At 44.2% G+C, this 25,030-nt stretch overlaps 1 protein-coding gene across 7 annotated transcripts in view; it reads right to left on the bottom strand.

The window, feature by feature from the left end:
• B3GLCT (beta 3-glucosyltransferase) overlaps positions 1-25,030 on the bottom strand; it is a 157,405-nt gene that overhangs the window by 14,592 nt on the left and 117,783 nt on the right. For all 7 annotated transcript variants that reach the window (XR_014789020.1, XM_084842973.1, XM_084842974.1 and 4 more), the window contains 2 exons: positions 9,474-9,587; positions 6,940-7,039 (listed from right to left, as the gene is read on the bottom strand). Coding sequence is in view for 6 of the 7 variants with exons in the window: in XM_084842973.1 (XP_084699099.1) it covers positions 6,940-7,039; positions 9,474-9,587 (214 nt within the window). In the remaining variant the exon portion in view is untranslated. The remainder of the gene's footprint in view (positions 1-6,939; positions 7,040-9,473; positions 9,588-25,030) is intronic.

The following is a 25,030-nucleotide window of genomic DNA, read 5'->3' as shown; positions in this document are numbered from 1 at the left end:
GACTCTACACATGGACGTCACCAGATGGTCAATATCGAAATCAGATTGATTATGTCCTTTGCAGCCAAAGATGGAGAAGCTCCATACAGTCAGTCAAAACAAGACCTGGAGCTGACTGTGGCTCAGATCATGAGCTGCTTCTTGCAAAATTTCGGCTTAAATTGAAGAACGTCGGGAAAACCACTAAACCGTTCAGGTATGACCTAAATCATATCCCTGATGAATATACAGTGGAGGTGAGGAATAGATTTCAGGGATTAGACCTGATAGACAGAGTGCCTGAGGAACTATGGACGGAGGTCCGTAACATTGTTCAGGAGGCAGCAACGAAATCCATCCCAAAGAAAAAGAAATGCAAGAAAGCCAAGTGGCTGTCTGATGAGGCTTTACAAGTAGCTCACGAAAGAAGGGCAGCGAAAAGCAAGGGAGAAAGGGGAAGATATACCCAACTGAATGCAGAGTTCCAGAGAATAGCAAGGAGAGACAAGAAGGCCTTCTTAAATGAACAATGCAAAGAAATCGAGGAAAACAACGGAATGGGAAAGACTAGAGATCTCTTCAAGAAAATTGAAGATCTCAAGGGAACGTTTTGTGCAAAGACGGGCATGATCAAGGACAAAGAAGGCAGGGACCTAACAGAAGCAGATGAGATTAAGAAGAGGTGGCAAGAATACACAGAAGAACTATACAGGAAAGATCTGAATGTCCCTGATAGCCATGATAGTGCGGTCACTGAACTTGAGCCGGACATCCTAGAGAGTGAAGTCAAGTGGGCCTTAGGAAGCATTAGTAACAACAAAGCTAGCGGAGATGACAGTGTTCCAGCCGAGCTATTTAAAATCCTAAAAGATGATGCTGTTAAAGTGCTGCATTCAATATGCCAACAAATCTGGAACACTCAACAGTGGCCACAAGACTGGAAAAGGTCAGTTTACATTCCAATTCCAAAGAAGGGCAACGCCAAAGATTGTTCAAACTACCGCACAATTGCGCTCATTTCACATGCCAGCAAGGTGATGCTCAAAATCCTACAAGCTAGGCTTCAGCAGTATGCGAACCGAGAACTACCGGAAGTACAAGCTGGGTTTCGAAGAGGCAGAGGAACTAGAGATCAAATCGCCAACATTCGCTGCATCATGAAGAAAGCAAGAGAATTCCAGAAAAACATCTATTTCTGCTTCATTGACTACGCTAAAGCCTTTGATTGTGTGGATCACAACAAACTGTGGCAAATTCTGAAAGTGATGGGAGTACCAGACCACCTTACCTGTCTCCTGAGAAACCTGTACGAGGGTCAAGAAGCAACAGTAAGAACCAGAGATGGAACAACCGATTGGTTCAAAATTGGGAAAGGAGTACGACAAGGCTGCATATTGTCACCCTGCTTATTTAACTTATATGCAGAGTACATCATGAGAAATGCCAGGTTGGATGAATCAGAGATCGGAATTAAGATTGCTGGGAGAATTATCAACAACCTCCGATATGCAGATGATACCACCCTAATGGCAGAAAGCGAAGAGGATCTCAAGAGCCTCTTGTTGAGGGTGAAAGAGGAGAGTGCAAAAGCTGGTTTGAAACTCAACATTAAAAAAACTAAGATCATGGCATCTGGCCCCATCACTTCCTGGCATATAGAAGGGGAAGAAATGGAAGCAGTGACAGATTTTACTTTCTTGGGCTCCAAGATCACCGCAGACGGTGACTGTAGCCATGAAATTAAAAGACGCTTGCTCCTTGGGAGGAAAGCTATGGCCAACCTAGACAGCATAGTAAGAAGCAGAGACATCACCTTGCCGACAAAGGTCCGTCTAATCAAAGCTATGGTTTTCCCAGTAGTAATGTATGGCTGTGAGAGCTGGACTATAAGGAAGGCTGAGCGCCGAAGAATTGATGCTTTCGAACTGTGGTGCTGGAAAAGACTCTTACGAGTCCCCTGGACTGCAAGGAGGTCAAATCAGTCCATCCTAAAGGAAATCAACCCTGAGTGCTCATTGGAAGGACAGATAATGAAGCTGAAGCTCCAATATTTTGGCCACCTAATGCGAAGAGAAAACTCCCTGGAAAAGACCCTGATGCTGGGAAAGACTGAAGGCAAAAGGAGAAGGGGACGGCAGAGGATGAGATGGCTAGATATCACTGATGCAATGAATATGAACTTGAGCACGCTCCGGGAGAGAGCGCAGGACAGGAAGGCCTGGCGTGCTATGGTCCATGGGGTCATGAAGAGTCGGACACGACTGAACGACTGAACAACAACAACAACAACCTGGCAGAGGCATGAGCCCGTGGCATCCCTGGGGACAGCAAGATGGGCAATGGGAATATTGCTGTTGCACTGAAGGCCAGGGCTCTCTACTTTATAATGCATTTTAACATGTGCCTGGGAAATTGGTTAGATAATATTGGGGTGAGGGAAAGGGTAATACTACCCTTATTAGTGTAGTCATAGGTAGGAGGAAGTATAGCATTGGGGGATTAACAGGCCAGTTGAGCAGAAGAGGGCCTAGAGACCTTACCCCTGTCCCCTCTTCTGGCTCTTTCTCCAATCATATGGTTTCTGGCTGCCTTACCAGCTTGTCCTCAGGTCTGGTGGTGCTGTTGCTGAATGCCAGGACAGTCCAAGACAAAATCTCCCTCATCAATAATTTAATTGTGGATGAGAGGACTGACTGGTGTGTATTACTGAGACCTGAGTTGGGGAGGGGTTAGTCTCTCCCAGCAGTGCTGTACTGGGTGCTCGTTGGAGCACCAACGCTGAATTGAGGGTTGGGCAGGGGGGTTACTGTGGTCTATAGAAATTCTATCCCCTTTTCCAGGCTTCCTGTCCATTTGAGTGCCAACCTTGCACCTTGTGTTGGGTACCTGGGACAGACTAGGGATTCTGCTGGTGTACCACCCATCCCATTGACCTTCAGTCTCCCTGCCTGAGCTGATGGAGGTGGATTCGGATTTGGTTTTGAGGACCTCTAGAATGACGGTTCAAGGAGTTTCAACTTCCCTGCCAAGTCTGCTAGATTTGGGGCAGCTCAGGATTTAATGGCATAGGACTTTCTCAACATGTCATTGGCCCAACAGATGTAGGAGGACTCATGCTTGATTTGGTTTTCTCGAGTGGGCAAGAGGATGGTGATCTGAAAGTGCAGTAATTAACATCTATCCAGTTGTCATGGTCAGATCACTTCCTATTGAGGTTAGACCTGAGAAAAATGGAACAAATTATGTAAGGAGTGACTTGCAGGTAAAGATAGGCAAAACGATTGTTAGAGAACACCTAGGTTCTTTAAATGAGTTCATCTCCAGGGCCAGATGAATTACAGAAAACAGGTGAACATGTCTGAAGACTGGAAATGGGCAAATATTGTCCTTATCTTCAAAAGGAAACTACAGACCAGTTACCCTAATATTGATAACAGGCAAAATTCTAGAATAGTTTATTAAGTGGGGCCTGTGAACATCTACAAAAGAATGCACTGATTACTAGGAGCCAACATGGATTTATTAAGAATAAGTCATGCCAGACCAAACATCTTCAAACATCTCCATTAATTGTTCTGCATCAACCTAGAGGGATATCTCAAGTGGGTTGTAACAGGGTTCTGTCTTTGGTCCTGTACTACTAAAGATCTTTACAAATTACTTGGATGAGAGTGTAGAAGAGATACTTATCAAATTTCCAGATGACATGAAGATGGGAAGAATAGCTAATGCTGCAGAAAACAGAATCAAGATTCAAAACTATCTTGACAGGCTGGAACATTGGGCCAAAACCAGCAAGAAGACATTTAGAGATAAATGCAAAGTCCTGCATTCAGGTACCCAGATCAAAAGCACAAATACAAATGAGGGAAACCTAGCTTGGCAGCACCATATAGTGTCTTAGCCAATCACAAGCTGAACCTAAGCCAGCAGTGTGATGTGGCTGCTAAAAAAAACAAATGCAACCTTAGGCTGCATAAACAGAAGAATAGTATCCAGATCATCAGAAGGAATAGTTCTACCTTATTTTGTCTTGATCAGGGCATATCTGAAGTACTGTGTCCTGCACCGGATACCATGTCTTAGGAAGGACATTGACAAGTGTGTTCAGAGGACGGCAACAAGGATGGTAATGAGTCTGCAAATTATGGCCTATGAGAAACAGTTGAAAGCGCTTGGAGAAGAGAAGATTAAGGGGAGAAATGATAGCAGCCTTCAAATATCTAAGGGCTGACACAGAGAAGATGGAGCAGACCCGTTCTGTTGCTCCAGAGAGCAAGACTAGAACCAATGGGTGGATACTGCAAGGGAACAGCAAAATATTAGGAGAAACTTCCTAATGACTGTTTGACAGGGTAAGAGACTGCCTTGGGAGGTGATGGCTTTCTTTCACTGGAGGTATTTAAGCAGAGGCTGGATGGCCATCTGTCAGGGGTACTGTAGTTGCATCCTGCATTGCAGATCCTGTAGTGAGCAGTGGGTTGCCCAAGATGACTTCCAAGGTCCCTTCCAACTCTTAAGATTCTATGAAAGAAAGTTAAAGTTAGGAGGATGAACATGCTTCAGGAAGCTTGCAGATTTAAAATAACTATAGCAGAGGCTCAAATAAGATGTATACTACAGACTGAAAAAGGGCACACAAATCCAAGATTGGCTACTCATGATATATTAAGAGTTAAAGTGTTTCAAAATCCAATGAAAACAAATGCATCTGTTTCTGGGCAGGTAGAAGGGCCTAGATTGGAAGTGGACTCCAGCATTTCAGTCAGCATTGATCTGACCCCTTTGATCAACTGCCGGTGATTTCTATAGAAGGGCCTGTTGGGCGACCAGAGTCCAAGTGACTCTGCTGCCAATATGGGGCATGGAGTGTTACAGGTGGGTAGACAGCTGTATATATCACAAGCACTGAAGAAATTATGTTCTAATGCAATGCCTCTGATCATTCATCTCTTTGGCATCAGCTAATGCAAGAAGACACATCAGTGGATAAAACAACACTGTTGCCTCCAGGATTCACATGGATTACTGCAGATAGTTGATGCCAGAAAATGATTCTGAGCAGCTTATCACTAGGGCAGGAAATCTAAAACCTGAAAGTGGCAAATTTCCAGATTGTCTGGCTGTTGTTGCTGGCAATGGTGTAACTTCTCTACTTCTTATGCTCTACTTCTTATGCCACCTCCCAGGGCAAGCAGTATTATTTCATAATAAGCTCTAAGTGCAAAGAGATGAAGTTATTCAAAAAACAAAAAAACAACCAAAGAGGCAGAGATGATGTGATCTTTTCGCAATAAGGACAAGGAAGCGAGCATGAATTTTTGAGATGTAGTACAGAGAAGGAATAGGATAATATGTTGACATTTCTATAATACATTATGTAGATTATATAACAATAGCTCCTCATATTGGAAGTGAATTAAATTAATGGCCATTGTAGAGTCTCACAGAAATCAGCTTATTAGATATATCTTTTTGTGCTACAATTTGTCCAATTCTAGGCCATGGTATCCTTTGTGAAAGATAAAATTATTGCTTCCAACACTGAATCTTCAATTTAGCAGATATATATTTATATAAACATGTTTTAAACACATCAGGTCCCCCCCCCCCCGTTCACTACTGTATTTGGTTATTATTTTATATAAGAACAAAAGGAATCAATAGTTTATAGTCAATATATGATCTAATTTTCCTTGTATTGGGCAGAATCCAGTGCTGCCCATCTGCTAAGCAGAGCTGGCCACCAATTCTGGTCTGCGCATGGCCAGCCCTGCCAGTTCTGGTCCGGAAGTGGCCCTACCACTTGCAGAATGACAATATAGCACTTCTAGAGGCAAGATGTGAAGTGAGCAGAAATGCTCATTTCTGGAAGGGGGCAGGTCGGCGGAGCTTCCTTATGCAGGCTCTGCCAACCTACGCCCTTCCAGAAACGAGTGTTTCCGCTTGTTTTGGCTTGCCTCCAGAATTGCTAAATTGCTGTTCCACAAGTGGTAGGGTCCACCTGTGGATTGGAAGTGTCAGGGCTGGCTGCACATGCAAGGGCAGGGTTGGATTCTTCCCATTAAATGGAAAATGCAGCTGTAAAGCATATTCTGCATGCTTTAAGTTCCTCTTCTGTAACATGATCTTAATTTGTAATATTATGATCCTTACCTAGATCTTTGACAAGGCCATGCTCCTAATACCTGATAACACTTTCTTTATCTCAGTGTAACAGAACTTGATGACACAGGATCAAAAAAGTGCAAAAAGCATGCAGTAATGAAAAAAAGAATAGCAGCTATATAGGAAAAGACAGTGGATTGAATCCAAGCTTGCACAAGTGCACCACAGTCCACACTGTTCAGGAAGATTCCCGGAACATCTGGAAAGGCTTGGGGGCACAGGGGGAGGAGGAAGTGGGGAAAATAATCTTTTGTTTGAGCATCATTCTGCTTGCACAACTTCGGAGCCAACCCAGTATATTCTATTCAAAATATAGTCACTCTTTTTTGAAGTGGTTCTTCAGAGACATATTTTTTTTGCCCATGAACACTGAAAGGGTTTTAAAGACAATTTCCCTTGAAAAATAATTTTACTCAAAACACATCAGGAATTAACGATACTGTCTTTCCCCATATACCTGCTGCTGTTTCCCCCAGTCAGAACTCCTAGTTCATTTTCAGTAACAAATCTTGATGCTGGGACTACATTGCCAATATGCTATCTTTCAAGACACTGATCTAATTTTCTGCCACAATGAGTGCTTCAAGTATCCATTTGTATATTTAATTTAACATTTGAAAGATGTTTTTAATTTTCTCTAAGTTACTTGGATTTCCTGTCTGACAGAAAATATTGGATCATGAATTTTCATGTTTCACTTGGGATCCATGTTAGTTCCACGGTAGCAGCTTTCAAACGTTGACTTGTAATACAATGTATGATTTAGCTTCCATCCAATTCTGAAATTCATACCTTATTAAAGTATCATCATCCACAATGACTAACCAAGGTGCTATAGCAGGGCTATGATTTAAAAATCTTTCCAAAATGGCAAAAGTCTTCCCACAATGACCTAAATATGAAGCAAAAGTAAGTAAAGGAATCCAGTAATTAAATTTATAGTGCAATTATGGTAAAAGATTTCTTAATTCTTTTCCATATAATGCCAGTTCAGCAATTACATGTGTTCAGATTAGATTAGATATAAATCAGATCCATTATTAATCCAGGAAATCCAAATTATTACAGAAGTCATGAAGGATATGCCAGGACCTGGAGGCATCCTGGCTTATTCAACTCTCACAGCATAGATTGGGCCCTGCCTGCTGACCCTCACCATGTCCACTGAGTACTTTTACTGTTTGTTTATTGTTATTTTATTAATGGATATTGATGTTGCTTGTAAACCTCCTTGGAAGGATTTGTATCCCAAAAGGCAATTTAAAAAAATAACTTCAACTGAAATAAATAAATAAATAATTCTAAATCTCCTTAGTTTTTGTTTTAAATACATTAATGGCTGTAATCTTATACCCACTTACCTGGGAGTAAGCCCCATTGAATGGGACTTGGTTCTGAGTAGACATAACAGGATTATGCTGTTAGTAACCCAAAGAAATTTACCACCAATATTTGTAATTCAGTTGTGTTTAGAAGCTAGGAAGTATTTTTCTCTATAACCCCCCCCCGACCCCGCACCCCCACTACAACTGGAAAACAGAATTCATTTTATATATTGTTAATGTAATAAAACATACATAAAATGTATGAACACAGGATCAGGGAATTTTGATAAAAAAGTTTCTGTGCATCCAAGGAAATCAAACATTATTCATTTAAAGCTACTGAACATTATGCATGAAATTACTTCTTTGCCCAAACCACAACATTTCTCAGCTTGAATATGTGATAGATACATGCAGCTATTATTCTGGCACATATATCAAGTACTAGATGTGCCAACAACCTCAGTTGGCATCAGCTGAAGTTCTTTGTTATGGATATAAAGATCTATCTTATATAGTGTGGAAATCTGATTTATCATACAGCTATGAGACTGATGGAGGTGCAGAGGAAAATCACAGGCTAAGAATGCAAACTTGTGCTCCTTTGTGGAATCAGCTGTCGGTACACCAGTTTTCTCTTTATACCTACACCTATCTGCATGATGACAAAACCTGCCTTCTGACTGAGCAAGACTGAAAAGAAAAGTGGAAGGAGACAGGGACCTGAGATAACGCAGTATAGAAGGCAGCAGACAAGAGGTAAAGGGGGCTGAGAAAGCAAGAACCAATGGGGCATGGAAAGGGTGTGAAGATAGCAGAAGCCTGAGAGAAAGCAGCAAATAAGGCAAACAGAGTTAAAGGGTAGACAAAGGAAGGGCTGACAGAGGAAGCAGGAAATATAAGGAAGGAGATTTGGAGGGAAAGAGAACCAAGAAAAAGTCAGCAGGAAAAACAGCTTTAAGTCCACAGTCAATTCTTATGGCTAGGTTTCTGCACAAATTCCCATCCCTTGGTGGGCATCTCCAGGTGTTGTGTCAGTGAACAATATGCTGGGACATCTGCTGAGTTCCAGACAGTGGCAAGTGCTATCTGAAGCCCCTGAAATGGAATGCTGCTGCCTGCCTAGGAAGGTGAGTCCTGCTTACCCTTGGTCCCTCACATCTCCCTGCCTTGCCTCTGGCTCAAAGAAACTGGCCAGGGTGTGACCCAGTGAGTATTGGAGGCTGAACGTGGAGGGAGCTGAAGATTACTGGCTGTTTGAGTACACAAGGGAGCTGTTGATGGGAAAGGAGGGCTAACTGGGGGTTCCTTTTCTCACATCTTGAGGCTCTTCCCTCTTCCTGCCTGGTAGCTTGTCTCTTTCCTGCTTGTCCTGGTTCTTTGCCTCTGCTGCTGTGGGAGGTTGGAGACAGGTGAAAGGGGTGTGCGCGCGGTGGTCGTGTTGCAGTTAAGGTGAAAGGACAGATTAGGCAGTGGCTGTGTCCCCACTGTGGTGGATCATGATAAATGCATGGAGCAGCAGCCAAAGCAGAAGGAAACTGGTTGAGACCGTGAGTCTCCTCCTCTGAAGCTACCAAACAGGAGGAGCAGTAGCTGCTGCCACCTCCAAATGAATCCCACCTAAACCAGCCACACAAAATGGCCCTCTCTTGTGCCTCCTCCTCTCACTGCCAGCTCTGCAGGTTATGTCACAGGAAACACATTATCCCAGTTCCCTCAGTGATGGAGAGAACCTGCTGTGATGGTGAGAGGGGAGATTTGTTGCTCCTTTTCTTTGCTGCCCAGTCTGCCCTCTCCTTCTGGGCTAAATCCCAGTCAGCAGGAGGAGGAGGAACAGTAGTAGCAGCTGCCGCTGGCAGGGAGTGGTGGTCTATAGATCCTAGCTGTCGGATCTTAAGAGGGAACACCGAGGACAACCTGGAGCCGACCCAGCATTAGGCAGCTCTTCATCTTCTGGATATTCCGTTACTCAAAGTAATATCACAAAATATTAAAACTCACCTCTGTCAGTATTTGGCACTCCTAAATCTACCGTGGGTATCGAACTTTCTGCATAATCACTATAATATTCAATAAGAGTGGCCTCTCCTTCCCAGGTCTGTTTTACAATGGGTACTGAAAAATAAATAAGCATACTGAAATGTAAGCCCAACAGTATTTATTTTAATGTTTGAACTTGAGGCAAACTGACATATTCACACAGTTAGAATATACAGAGAATTTTTTAATGGTAAGTGGTACATAAATCTATTAAATAAATAAGGAAATAAATAAGGAAATGTCCGCTTATTAGGCCAAGGTAAGTATGCATGAGTCATGTGCCCAAACACTCTGTCCCCTTGCGATCCCTTCCCTCTTCCTTTCTCAGTGCACCACAACTGAAGATTTCCCGGGTTTGTTAGCCAGTTTCATGTTAAGCCTGAACCGGGAGCACATAAGACCAATCCTGGCCCACCTGCATTGGCTGCCTGTCTCTGAGCCCAGTTTAAGGTGCTGATTTTAACCTATAAAGTCACTTGGGTCCGCAATACCTGATGGAACGCCTCTCCTGACCTGAACCTGCCCAGACACTACGATCAACATCTGGGGCTTTCCTCTGAGTGCCTCCTCCAAGGGAGGCTCAGAGGGTGGCAACAAGGCAGAGGGCCTTCTCAGTGGTGCACCCCCCCAACTATGAAATGAACTCCCCACTGAGGCCCACCTGGCACCAACACTGTCATCTTTTCAGCACCAGGTTAAGACTGTCCTCTACTCCAAGGCGTTTAATGGCATGTGATGGGGCATTTATCCCAGTTGTCTAAACACGTCTAGTATTGTATTGAAACTGTTTTTAGCTGTCTAAATGGTTTTAAATTTTGTATATTTAAATTTTTATGCTGTACTTTTATTCTGTATTTTATCATCTTATGAATTATTGTAAAGTGCCCAGAGAGCTTCGGATGTAAGGCGGTATAGAAATGAAATAATAATAATATAGCCCACATCTCCTCTGCTGCTGTTCTCCCGTAACATCTAATACAAAATGCAGGGCATTATGCATCTGTGCCACAACTTCCTTTGCTCTCCTTCACTGCTTGCCACTAGTGGGGGTAGAAACATTGCAATGCTACTATTATAGCACGCATTTTGTATTATTAGATATTGTCATGGGGAGAGGGGGAGATAGGGGGCTGCTTTTGACAGCAGTCAGCAATGTGCTTTAATGTTGTCTCAGCCTTAGGCAATGGTAGTGGCCCAGCCCCTCCCCTGTTCCTAAGGACAAAGCAGTCTCTGAGAGATGGCTGAAAGTTGATGCTAAAGATGCTGGCTGTGTCGGTGACTGGGTTTTGTCATTTTTACACTCCCCCCCCCCAAAAAAAAAGTGAGACTCCAAACACCAAGGATTCAATGCCACATTTAGGTCTTTGCTAAACATATTTCTTGATCCTTTGGGGGAACGGTGGGGTAAAAATAGAAATAAATTATTCTTTCAGAAACGTTTGTTTACTAATCTCCCTTTTGACATTATACAATAAAACATTCGCTTATTTTTGGCAGAATAATCTATTTTTGTATGTACTGAGATGAAGAACACAACTTTTCTGAAATGAGGATCAGATGAAAGAAGTGTGATCCACTGACAAAAGCACATGTGCAAACCCCACAGTGGGTACAGCTGTAGAACTCCATGGGAGGAGTTCTTAGCAGATGGCTCAAGGTAACTAAAACTTCACCAAGGTTTCCATTTCAATCTGATTTTTAAAAATGGGCACTACTTTTAAACAAAACTTCTACATAAAAGCTATATGCAAAATATGAAATCAACACAACGATGTAGTTTGATGTCAGCTGTACAAAGACAGCCCTGTTGTTGTTCGGTTGTTCAGTCGGGTCCGACTCTTCGTGACCCCATGGACCATAGCACGCCAGGCCTTCCTGTCCTCCGCTCTCCTGGAGCGTGACAGCAGAGGCACACTTGTGCAATGGCACACTTGAGCGGAATGTGCTCAAATTCATAAAGAGAGCCCTATTAAACTCTTAATTCTCACAGTGGTGGTAAACCTGTGTCTGATCTGTACCTTGGTAGAGCTTATATAATAGAATGTTCCTCCATGTAAAAACTACCTGCACACAGATGTCAGGAAGAAGTATGAGTGTAGCCTTCAGTTTGACATGCCAATGTTTTTTGTTGTTTTTTTAACATGCCAGGCATATTTTTGAACAGAGGAGCATTCAATCATGTAGGCTTCCCCCTGAGGTCTGAAGTGGTACAACCTATACACAGGTTTATTACCTCAGTGTGAACATGGGCTGTGTTTCCACCAGCAATTTACTCCAACCTGCCTGTGCCATGGGGTCCCTGTGGTTCCATGACATCGTGGCCATTCAGCCCCAGTGTCGCATTTTATCGCTGAAAAACTGCTTCTTCTGAGACTGCTTATAGTCCGACTTTTCCTGCTTATGGCGGCTCCATTACTTACTTGTTTCCACAATTGTGCTGGGTTTGCGGTCTTAGCCCTGCCCATGGGGCGTGTAGCCTAGCCTTTGTGGGTGTGTCGCTCTGACCTCAGTGAGCCAACCCTTTCCCTCCCTGTTTTCTGAACTTTTCATCACTGTTTTGGAGCAGGATGCCGAGGGACCAACTTTTAAAACATCATTGAAAATAAGCACTAGAACACAGCCCATGACCCCAGTCAAGGGGTGTTTTCTCCCATTGTGCTGAATGAGGCTTGCCCTCTCAGTGGCCACAGAAAAAGCCCTCAGTTCTTGAAATGCGATTAAGCATGATCTTGAGGCTTTGGTCCATTGCTTTAGGATGTAACTCCTTCATAGCTTCCAAAAAGAGATCCTGTGCGTTAAAATGGGGGCTGGTTTGGGTCTCTTTCCCACAACTAATCTAGACCCAATTCAGTCGGGCTTCAGGCTTGGGCATGGGACAGAAACGGCCTTGGTTGCCTTGGTAGATGATATGAGGAGGGCTCTGGATAGGGGTGAATGCTCCTTCCTTGTTCTCCTCGACCTCTCAGCGGCTTTCGATACCGTTGACCACGGTATCCTCCTGGACCGCCTGGAGGGATTGGGCATTGGAGACACCGTATTGCGGTGGTTCCGGTCCTTCCTCTCCGGCAGGTACCAGAGGGTAGCACTGGGAGAGGAGGTTTCGGACCCGTGGCCACTTACTTGTGGGGTGCCACAGGGTTCCATCCTCTCCCCGATGCTATTTAACATCTATGTGAAGCCGCTGGGGGCTATCATCAGGAGGTTTGAGGTGCAGTGTCATCAATATGCGGATGACACGCAGCTCTACCTCTCATTCAAATCTTCACCAAGGTTGGCCGTAGAATCCCTGTCCAAATGTCTGGAGATGGTGAGTGGCTGGATGGGGAGGAATAAGCTGAAGCTAAACCCTGACAAGACCGAGGTACTTTTGGTGGGAGACAAGAGGAGGCTAGGGGATGTTGACCTGGTGTTGAATGGGGTACGGCTACCCTTGAAAGACCAGGTCCGCAGCCTGGGGGTCATTTTGGACTCCCAGCTGTCCATGGAGGCTCAGGTGTCAGCTGTGAGCCGGACAGTGCTGTATCAACTCCATCTGATATGGCGGCTGCGCCCCTTCCTTCCCGACCATCTGCTCCCATCGGTAGTACATGCCCTGGTCTCCTCTCGTTTAGACTACTGTAATGCGCTCTACGTGGGGTTACCCTTGAAGACGGTTCGGAAACTGCAGCTGGTACAGAACGCGGCGGCTCGCCTGATTAAAGGCATCCGCCGGCGAGATCACATCACTCCAGTGCTGAAGGAGTTGCACTGGTTACCAGTTGTTTTCCGGGCCAAATTCAAGGTGTTGGTTTTGACCTTTAAAACCCTATATGGTTCCGGCCCAGCCTATCTTAAGGAGCGCCTCCAGCAGCACCAGACAGGCCGCTTAACAAGATCAGCCTCGGATGGCCTTCCCTCTGTCCCATCAGCCAGGACAGCTAGACTGGTGGGGACGAGGGAGAGGGCCTTTTCTGTGGTGGCCCCCACTCTGTGGAACTCACTCCCTAGGGAACTCTGTCATGCCGCCTCTTTAATGAGCTTCCGTCGTGCATTAAAAACGTGGTTGTTCAGGCAGGCATTTGGGGTGGGTTAGGGTATTTTAGAAAATGTTTTTATTGTAGAATTTTATTGTTTTAAACTGTTTTATTGTATGTTGTACATCGCCCAGAGTGATTGGGTGACCAGCCAGGTAGGCGATTAATAAATTTAATAATAAAGAAAAATTAGTGTCTCCTCAGAAGTAACTCCCATTGTGCTGAATGAGGCTTGCCTTTGAATGCCTACATCAGAACTTACAGAGATTCCCCCTCAATTGAAATGGCACACTTTTAAGCCCAGTTCCTTAAATGGGCTTAAGTCCATTGCCTTAGGACGTAACTCCTTCACAGCTTCCAAATAGAGATCCTGTGTGTTAAAATGGGGGCTGGTTTTGCTCTCTTTCCCACAACAAACCCATTACTGTCTTGTCAGAAGTAACTCCCATTGTGGTCAATGAGGTCCTCTGGGTTAAAATAGGGGCTACTTTCCCTCTTTGTGTTCTCCAACCCCCCCCCCCCCCGTTTCCCAGCACAAGCATGTGTGTGCCTACTTGGAAGTAACTCACATTGTGCTCACTGAAGCTTGGTCCTGAAATGCAGGTGCATCTGGACTTTCAGGGGAAAGGAGAAGGGGTGGGGGGAGAAGGGGAAAGCCTTATTAAAAATCCCGTACTTCTCCATTAGCTTATCCTGCTGAGGAGGCAGGAACACCGAAGTTGTGTGAAGGAGAGGGGGAGATGATCCTGGAGGGAGCAGTCAGGCAGAGATGAAAAGATGCACACCTAAGTACCCGTTTTAGGAGCAAAAAAATTTAAAGGGGTGTGGGATGCTCCAGACACAGTGCTTTGATTTTTCGCTCCTTCTCTAAAGCAAAACAAAAGGGCTGGGAAGGCAAGGAGGAGACTGGCCAGAGTGGGAAATTTCAACAGGGCAGAGGGGGCGAGGGAGCGGGGAATCAGAAACAGAAGGAGGTAGGAAAACAGAGGGGGTAAGCAGATCCAACCCACTCCAAAAAGGCTCCACCCAGCCATCAAGAGAATAATGCAATTAGGGCTCTGTGGAAACAGTGCAGCCTGCCTGGGTACAACCACGACAGACCAGGTCCTTTTGGGACATGGAAACACACAAGAGAGAAAATATACTTGGGGAAACAGCACAACAAACCTGGAAAAGAAGTGAAGGAGATAGTGTGGAAACACACCCATGGTTTCTGTCTATCTGGCCTTGTACAGTATTTTATGACAGGAACATTCACAAAAAGCAATCCTACACTTTCATTACAACAACCAGAGGTGCTTATACAGACAGATAAGTCATCTGCCCCCAAATTGGGGAGAGATCTGTTACCATCAAGGGCTGAGTGTTATCCTGCCTTGCAGCACTGCCTGCCCTAGGGCAAGGGTGTTGAGCCTCTCTCATCCGGAGAGCTGAATTTGATTTTAGAGAAGCTCTTGGGGGCTGTATTCCAGTGGTGGATGGGGCCAAAGCCAAAAATGCCAGCATATTTTAGCTTAAAGCTCTTACTACCAGAAACTAAGCCTTAGGAGAGGCATTTCAACCTTTCAGAATGGGAAAAAAAACTATGCAAAAGCTGGGAAACCACCGAATTATTGGTGGCCAGGGGAAAGGGCATGGCCATCTGGGGAACCCCTGAGGGCCAGACTGGAACCCCAGGTGGACTGAATTTGGCCCATGGGTCTAAGGTTCAACACCTCTGTCTTAGGGCCTTGATAAAGGACCCATTGGGTCTGTCTGTGTAGCATTTTCTGTTGGGGAGGCATGTCCCTCCATGGCTGCCCTTTCAGGCATCACTTTTGGAGGGGCTGAGGACCATCTCAACTGTCTCTTATTGAAGCACAGTACAGGTGAACTCATATAGTGCCAGGTGAACACTGGCTGCCTATTTTCCCATTTGTGCATGTGGCAGGAGGGTCCTGGTGGGGTGTCCAAATGAAGATAGTTAACCTGGGACAACTGCTATGTTGGCTTGAATTTGTGTTGAGGATTAACTGGCTCTGGTTGGTTATTCATTCAACCATCTGGTGTGTTTGGGAAGAGGGTTATCACTGTGTGCTTGAATGTGATTTTTTTTGCTGTTTTTACAGCAGCGTCACCTTCTTTTAAATGTGATTATACAGGAAGCAAGAGATCATCAGGTTTGCACGTAATAACAAGTCATTGGTTGTTTAAACCATGGGTTGTTGGGGCCGAGCAGCAGCAAGCGCACTGCCTTCCACATACTATGTCATTGTTGTTGTCGTTGTTGTTCAGTCGTTCAGTCGTGTCCGACTCTCCGTGACCCCATGGACCATAGCACGCCAGGCCTTCCTGTCCTGCGCTCTCTCCCGGAGCGTGCTCAAGTTCATATTCATTGCATCAGTGATGCTATCTAGCCATCTCATCCTCTGCCGTCCCCTTCTCCTTTTGCCTTCAGTCTTTCCCAGCATCAGGGTCTTTTCCAGGGAGTTTTCTCTTCGCATTAGGTGGCCAAAATATTGGAGCTTCAGCTTCATTATCTGTCCTTCCAATGAGCACTCAGGGTCGATTTCCTTTAGGATGGACTGATTTGACCTCCTTGCAGTCCAGGGGACTCGTAAGAGTCTTCTCCAGCACCACAGTTCGAAAGCATCAATTCTTCGGCGCTCAGCCTTCCTTATAGTCCAGCTCCCACAGCCATATGTTACTACTGGGAAAACCATAGCTTTGATTAGACAGACCTTTGTCGGCAAGGTGATGTGTCTGCTTCTTACTATGCTGTCTAGGTTGGCCATAGCTTTCCTCCCAAGGAGCAAGCGTCTTTTAATTTCATGGCTACAGTCACCGTCTGCGGTGATCTTGGAGCCCAAGAAAGTAAAATCTGTCACTGCTTCCATTTCTTCCCCTTCTATATGCCAGGAAGTGATAGGGCCAGATGACATGATCTTAGTTTTTTTAATGTTGAGTTTCAAACCAGCTTTTGCACTCTCCTCTTTCACCCTCAACAAGAGGCTCTTGAGATCCTCTTAGCTTTTTGCCATTAGGGTGGTATCGTCTGCATATCGGAGGTTGTTGATACTTCTCCCGGCAATCTTAATTCCGACCTCTGATTCATCCAACCCGGCATTTCTCATGATGTACTCTGCATATAAGTTAAATAAGCAGGGCGACAATATGCAGCCTTGTCGTACTCCTTTCCCAATTTTGAACCAATCGGTTGTTCCATCTCTGGTTCTGACTGTTGCTTCTTGACCCTCGTACAGGTTTCTCAGGAGACAGGTAAGGTGGTCTGGTACTCCCATCACTTTCAGAATTTGCCACAGTTTGTTGTGATCCACACAATCAAAGGCTTTAGCCTAGTCAATGAAGCAGAAATAGACGTTTTTCTGGAATTCTCTTGCTTTCTCCATGATGCAGCGAATGTTGGCGATTTGATCTCTAGTTCCTCTGCCTCTTCTAAACCCAGCTTGTACTTCCGGTAGTTCTCGGTTCGCATACTGCTGAAGCCTAGCTTGTAGGATTTTGAGCATCACCTTGCTGGCATGTGAAATGAGCGCAATTGTGCGGTAGTTTGAACACTCTTTGGCATTGCCCTTCTTTGGAATTGGAATGTAAACTGACCTTTTCCAGTCTTGTGGCCACTGTTGAGTGTTCCAGATTTGTTGGCATATTGAATGCAGCACTTTAACAGCATCATCTTTTAGGATTTTAAATAGCTCGGCTGGAACACTGTCATCTCCGCTAGCTTTGTTGTTACTAATGCTTCCTAAGGCCCACTTGACTTCACTCTCTAGGATGTCCGGCTCAAGTTCAGTGACCGCACCATCATGGCTATCAGGGACATTCAGATCTTTCCTGTATAGTTCTTTTGTGTATTCTTGCCACCTCTTCTTAATCTCATCTGCTTCTGTTAGGTCCCTGCCTTCTTTGTCCTTGATCATGCCCGTCTTTGCACAAAACGTTCCCTTGAGATCTCCAATTTTCTTGAAGAGATCTCTAGTCTTTCCCATTCTGTTGTTTTCCTCGATTTCTTTGCATTGTTCATTTAAGAAGGCCTTCTTGTCTCTCCTTGCTATTCTCTGGAACTCTGCATTCAGTTGGGTATATCTTCCCCTTTCTCCCTTGCTTTTCGCTGCCCTTCTTTCGTGAGCTACTTGTAAAGCCTCATCAGACAGCCACTTGGCTTTCTTGCATTTCTTTTTCTTTGGGACGGATTGAGTTGCTGCCTCCTGAACAATGTTACGGACCTCCGTCCATAGTTCCTCAGGCACTCTGTCTATCAGGTCTAATCCCTGAAATCTATTCCTCACCTCCACTGTATATTCATCAGGGATATGATTTAGGTCATACCTGAACGGCTAAGTGGTTTTCCCGACGTTCTTCAATTTAAGCCGAAATTTTGCAAGAAGCAGCTCATGATCTGAGCCACAGTCAGCTCCAGGTCTTGTTTTGACTGACTGTATGGAGCTTCTCCATCTTTGGCTGCAAAGGACATAATCAATCTGATTTCGATATTGACCATCTGGTGACGTCCATGTGTAGAGTCGCCTCTTGTGCTGTTGGAAAAGAGTGTTTGCTATGATCAGCATGTTCTCTTGGCAAAACTCTATTAGCTTTTGTCCTGCTTCATTTTGTACACCAAGGCCATGCCTGCCTGTTATCCCGGTGATTTCTTGACTTCCTACTTTAGCATTCCAATCCCCTATGATGAAGAGGACATCTTTTTTTGGTGTTAGTTCTAGAAGGTGTTGTAGGTCTTCATAGAACCGATCATCCTCAGCTTCTTCGGCCTCAGTGGTTGGGGCATAGACTTGAATTACTGTGATGTTGAATGGTTTGCCTTGCTTTTCCCACCCTTTGTTGACTATGAGTGCTACTCCATTTCTTCTAAGGGATTCTTGCCCACAATAGTAGATATGATGGTCACCTGAATTAAATTCGCCCATGCCTGTCCATTTTAGTTCGCTGATTCCCAAGATGTCGATGTTCAATCTTGCCATCTCATGTTTGACCACCTCCAGCTTACCTTGATTCATTGATCTGACATTCCAGGTTCCTAAACAATATTGTTCTTTACAGCATCGGATTTTCTTTTCACTGCCAGACACATCCACAGCTGAGTGTCCTTTCTGGTTTGGCCCATCCGCTTCACTCTTTCTGGCGCTACTTGGAAATACCCTCTGCTCTTCCCCAGTAGCATATTGGACACCTTCCGACCTGAGGGGCTCATCTTCCGGCGTCATATCTTTTAGCCTTGTGATACGTTCCATGGGGTTTTCTTGGCAAGAATACTGGAGTGGGTTGCCATTTCCTTCTCCATACTATGTCATACTATGAATGTAATGATTAACTTAAATTCCATTTCAGTGGGTCTACTTTATCATTATTGATGGTGATCAGTATTGTCATTGGTCTCTTTTTTCTTTTTAGAAGTGGCTTGTAAGTGGCTTTTTTGGGAAGCAATAGTGTTCTTGCTTGACTACGGAAACTAACTTGGTTCAGATGACACGACAGCCCACCTTGTGTTAATTAACCCTTGGGGTACCATGGTGCGTTTGCCATTATGAATATGCATACCCTGGCCAGCGGTTGCCATGGCTTGTTGTATTGTGCAAACCCAGGGGGCAGGAGTTATTTGGAGGTTAAACAATCCTTGCAAAACCCACAGTCTATTTTAGGGTTATGCGAGCATTGTTTAACCCTCATATAACCCCTGCTGGCCAGGTTCACATGACATGACAAGCCATGGCAACCCCCAGCCATTCATAATGTCAGCTGGCACATGCTGCAGCTCCTCACTGGTAAGTTAACCCCCCAGTGGGTTGTCGTATTGTGCGAATAAGTCTCAAAAGAATACACAAACCATTTTCCTTCACAGAAAACAAAAAATAAGTCTCAAAAGAATACACAAACCATTTTCCTTCACAGAAAACAAAGAAGACTCCTGGCACATGATATCATCCACCATGACTCCAATGGAGAGTCAAAAGGTAAACCATTATTTAAAAATATATATATATCATTTTGATGTAAATAAATTATCAACCTTAATGCTGCACAGAAGTCATTTTGGGCAGATAAAAAAAGAAAAATCGCTTACCCTATAAAAGGAGCTCTCTGAAGCTAGCATCCATTAATTTTTCACATTCCAGAGTAAGGTTATTCTCTACTGTGTAACACAAGAAACTGTGAGGAAAGTTCAAGTATTTTCCTCCTCAAAGTGTACCATGAAGGATTTTTAAACTATAGCTTCATTTTCAACCCAGCTTTATTTTGATTACCTCTCACATAGCAGACTTAAAAAAAAAAAGATCAACACCATTAAAAAAATCACAATGTGAATCAAGAACATGGAAACATTCTTCAACAAACTCCAGCTGCAGGTAGTCATTTCATTGCATCAAAAAGTTAATTATATGTAAAATTAAATCAGTGCAACATTAAAGTTTGGTAATAAACATTTTAAAAAGTTAAACACTACTTAACTAAGAGAGCATTTCTATGGTGTCTGGGCAAGCGTCCCAGGGACCACAGGGCAGCTTGTAAAACCCCTCTGAGGTTACAGACAGTGTTCCAACCTTGGACGGGGGAGTCAGGAATCTGACCCTGACCCTTCCCCCTCACAGCCAGTGTGGGAAGAATGGTGCCAGCTGCCTCTCCAAGATCAGAAAAGCAACCTCAGAGCCTCAGGAAAGGGAGTGTTCCAGTGGGCGGGGAGGGGAAGAGAATGGAGAGGTCAGGATACAAGTTACCCTGAGCCTCCTCCAGCCTTCTTCCCTCCCCCTCTGAAGTGTCCTCCCTAGACTGGCTCAAAAGCCCGTCTAGTGAAAATACAGGAGACCAGAGGACAGGGAGGTGAAGATCACTTCCACTATTCCTCCTGCCCTGCCAGCTTCAGCCCAGTAGGGCATAGAAAACTCAGACGCCTCCAACTTCCCGGGCTTCTGAGCGGCAAGGGCACAATCAATAGGACTGCAACCTAAATTAGTGTAATGTTTAACCCCAAAAATAAGATTCTGAAAAATATCACCCAAACTCATTCTTCCATACTACCATTACAATGTTCAAATACCATGCTAAACCATGGTTAACTATGGAAGTTCAACTATGGTCTAATTAGGGATGTCAGAGAATTCCGCCACGGATCTTGGTGAGGCCGAATGCCAGTGCATTCGGTCCCCCGAAATCCATGGCGGAACGGCCTGCCACCCCCCTGCGGATCCCCCCCGGGACAAGACTTACCTGGGGCAGATGTTCCGGACGGTGGCGGCTTCGGTGGCGGCGGCAGCTAGTCTTCCAACCGGCTGCCACCACCACCATTTGCTGTCTTGTCTTCTTTTTTTTTTTACATAGATGTGATAGGCTACGTAAAGACTTACGTAGCCTATCACGGCTGGGTTAAAAAAAAAAAAAATGGTGAAAATAAAGGGGAATGCAAATAGCGCCCGCTACGCTATTTGCGTTCCCCTTTCTTTTCTTCATCTTAGTCTACGTAAATACTGACGTAGACTAAGATGGTGAAAAATAAGAAACACAAATGGCGGCGGCCATAGCCGCCATTTGCGCACGCTTTTTTTTTTTTTTACCCAGAGCCCTCCGCAGCCGGAAATCCGGCTGCCAATGGCCCTGGCCGCCTGCTCCGCGGAGCTGCCGCGTAGCACAGCCAGCCATCAAGGATTCCGGGGGGAGGGACGGAACGCCTCCCCCCCACACACCATGAACAGAATCCGTGAAAAGGTAAGTAACTTTCGTACATCCCTAGGTCTAGTGTGATTTGAATTGAGTAACCATGGTTTGCAATTAGCCAGCAAATCAGACTCGGAAACCATAGTTTAAAGTAGGTTTGCAAACCAGGGTTTGTGCTGTAGTTCAGTGTGATATACAGTACTGTGCAAAAGTCTTAGGCCACCATTAGATTTCTTGTTTTAGCAATGGTATAATTACCATATATAATTATTTCTCAGTCTCTTCATTAGAATTCAACCAGAAAATACAGGAAATTTGTATGCAGTATTCAACAACAGAAAAAAAAAAGAAAAAACAGCTTCCATAGGCTAAAGTGGCAAGCATTTAGTGTGCCCTCCCCTTACACTAGAGTAACAGCAGGCGCCTGGCCAGGAATGGTCTTTGTGGAAGGGTAGCAGCCAAGAAACCACTTTTGCAGAAGTGGAACAGGGTGAAAAGGCTAAGATATGCTAAAGCTCACAAAAATTGGAATGAGGATCAGTGGAAAAGAGTATTATGGAGCAATGAATCCAAGTTTGAAATTTTGGGGTCCAATCGTCGACAATATGTGAGAACAGTTGGCGAGAGATGGACGAATGAGTGCTGGCGACCTTCAGTGAAACATGGTGGAGGGTCTGTCCTGGTTTGGGGCTGCATTTCTGCCAGTGGTGTTGGTGATCTTGTCCGTATTGATGGGATCATGAATGCTGAAAAGTACGGACAGGTTTTAATTCATCATGCCATTCCTTCTGGAAAGTGCCTGATTGGGAATGGTTTCATTTTTCAGCATGATAACGATCTCAAGCACACTGCTAATGCAGTGAAATCATATTTAGTGAAGAAAACAGCTGATAAAACACTGACAGTCATGGACTGGCCTCCACAGAGTCCGGACCTGAATATTATAGAGAGTGTATGGGATCACCTGGACAGAGAAATAAATAAAAGACAACCTACATCTAAAGAAGAACTCTGGGATGTGCTGAAAGAAGCCTGGTATAATATACCAGAAGATTACTTCAGAAAACTTCAGGATAGTCTCCCCAAAAGAGTTCAAGATGTGCTTAGAGCCAAGGGAGGTCACACTAAATACTGACTTTTGCCTGTACATATTTCCTGTATTTTCTGTTTGTATCTTAATACAGAGACCAAAAAATAATTATGGATGGTCATTAAAACTTTGCTAAAACAACAAAGCTGGTGGTGGCCTAAGACTTTTGCACAGTACTGTATGAACTGGCAAACCTACACTACACCCAGAGATCAGTATGTAGAAAAGACAGAGAGTGGAAGCAGACTAACAACTTTAAACTATGGTTTGTCTGCACATTTGGAAGTTCAAACCATGCTTGAGTTCTAAACAACGGTTAATAGAAACCATAGACTGGCATGATGTCTCAGCTCAGCCAATATTAGCACCAAAGCATGATGGAGATTTTGCACAGCAGATTCTGTACTATAAATAGCCTGAAACTCTATTATTTTGTTTAAATACTAGTAACTACAGAGTGTTTTATGATCCAGGAGTTGTGAACACTATATTATTTCAGGATGTTTTGAGACTGTAATGGCATTTTAATGACGCTGGATTAATGTAATTTTTTCATTTGTTATTGTAATCTGTTATTACAGCTAGGTTAAAATGAAATATTAGTTTTAATTCTATTTCCAGATTTCTGCTGGATCTTATGCTTTTGCAGATTACATTATTTTATACACCACTTGGTGATGTTGATCATACTATGCTAAACTAAATATGGTATCAGGTAGCTTGCCTACATGCCAACCATGTCACATTAAGCAATAAAATACATGTAGAGATGGAGATTCTTTTTCCTCTTCTTTTGTCTCCTTCATAGAAGTATTTTCAGAACTGCAATTAAATGATTTCTGTTTTCATATAATTACACTCAGGGACAACTATCCACACGGTTTCCTCTTATTCAAACTAGAGTTATATTGATGAACTGAAATGAAATTTACCTTTAGAGAGCCTTTTCTGGTGCCACTCCAGTCCTGGAACTCCCACCCTGGAGATATTTATATTCCAACTTTTCCTTCAAAGAACTCAGTGGTATACAAGATCCCTCCCGCCCTCCCATCCCAATTTTTTCCTAAGAACAACCCTGTGAAGCAGGTAGATAGATAAGGCTAAGAGACAGTGACTGACCCAAGATCACCCAGTGAGTTTCATGGCTGAATCAAGATTTGAACTTGGCTCTTCCCAGTCCTAGTCCAATACTCTAACTACTACTAGTGTAAAGCCCCTGTCACCATGGAGGTAGTGCTCTGACTACTGTTCCTTGACTTCCACTATGTCAGTCCTGCAGAAGCCAGCGTGGTGTAGTGGCAAGAGTGTTGGACTAGGAGCTGGGAGATCCGGGTTCTAGTCCCTACTTGGCCATGGAAGCTCACTGGGTGACTTTGGGCCAGTCACAGACTCTCAACCCAACCCACCTCACCGGGTTGTTGTTGTGAGGATAAAATGGAGAGGAGGAGGATAATGTAAGCCGCCTTGGGTTCCTTGCAAGAGGAAAAAAAGTGGGGTATAAATGCAATAAATAAATAAATAAATAAATAAGCAAGCAAGCAAGCAAGCAAGCAAGCAAGCAAGCTGTATGTATGGAGGTTACTTTCCTTCAATGCAACTGAGGACTTTTGGCCCTCGCTTCCTCAAACCCGTCACCACTGAACATTTGCTTCTTCCCCTCAGGCCTCAAGCCCACCTCCTTCCCTCTTCCCCCATATTTTAAAACCCAGATTTTCCTAGGACTGCTTCTTTTCCTCCTTTCTAGCACATCAGAGTGTTTGCCGCCACCTCCACCACCATCCCTGCCACCAATATGGCCACTCTAAGAGCGGGGTCGACTCACAAAGACCAGGGCCCTCCCTCTGCCCCCACCTTTATGTTTTTCTCCCTGTGCGGCATGGAGCTACATGGGAGCTGTAACCCTCCTACAGGAGGAACTACATGTAGCTACAGGAGGCTGAGGCAGCTACAGCTGTCTCAGGTTCCTGGACAGGGCACAGAAACAGACTGGCTATTAAAACTTGAGGTTGGAACTTTTTCGAACTTTCAAAATTTTCTGCATGTCTACACTGCTCAAGCTTCAGTTTTTTTTAAAAAAAATGAGCAAAATCAGTCTGGTATATCTCTGGTAATATGCATTACACTAACGTATTCTTATATAGATAACACCCTGGTGCTGTTTGCCTAGCACTATCATTTAGGTTACAGGCTAAGACTCTTATTTTTCTGAGCTTTTAAAAGAACAATGGCTTTTATGTCTGTTTATCTTTGTTGATTTCATTTCACTGCTGTTTTATTTGGGTTTTATTGTAAACTGCCTTGTGCAGTTTTATAATGGAAACACCGCATATGTAAATGCATATTTCTCAAATGAATAAATCAAGTGCGATAGACCTACTGGTATTTAGGTTTGATGAGACATTGACCAGATTTGCATGACATGGCATGGCTCACCATTTTGCATATGCAACCCCTCCCTCTGGGGTTGTCATGTCATGCAAACCTGGCAAGCGTGGATTATGCAAGGGTTAAACAATCCTCACATAACCCATGGTAGGGTTATGTGAGGGCTTTTAACAATCGCTAGGTTTGCATGACACGACAACCCCCAAGCAGGGGTTGCATAATCAAAATGGTGGCCATCACGCACCATTGCCTCACCATGGGTTAAATAACCCACAGAGGGCTGTTGTGTCATGAGAACTAGCCCACTGGCTAGGCAAGCAAGGATATAACAAGACCCGGACACCAGATGTTCTGCTACTTTTATT

This window comes from Heloderma suspectum, chromosome 3 (assembly GCF_057233095.1).
Source record: "Heloderma suspectum isolate Gila_16-S chromosome 3, 16-S_ref, whole genome shotgun sequence".
Classification (NCBI taxonomy): domain Eukaryota; kingdom Metazoa; phylum Chordata; class Lepidosauria; order Squamata; family Helodermatidae; genus Heloderma; species Heloderma suspectum.
Note: the sequence above shows the minus strand (reverse complement) of the source record. Positions and strands in the feature narration are given on the sequence as shown.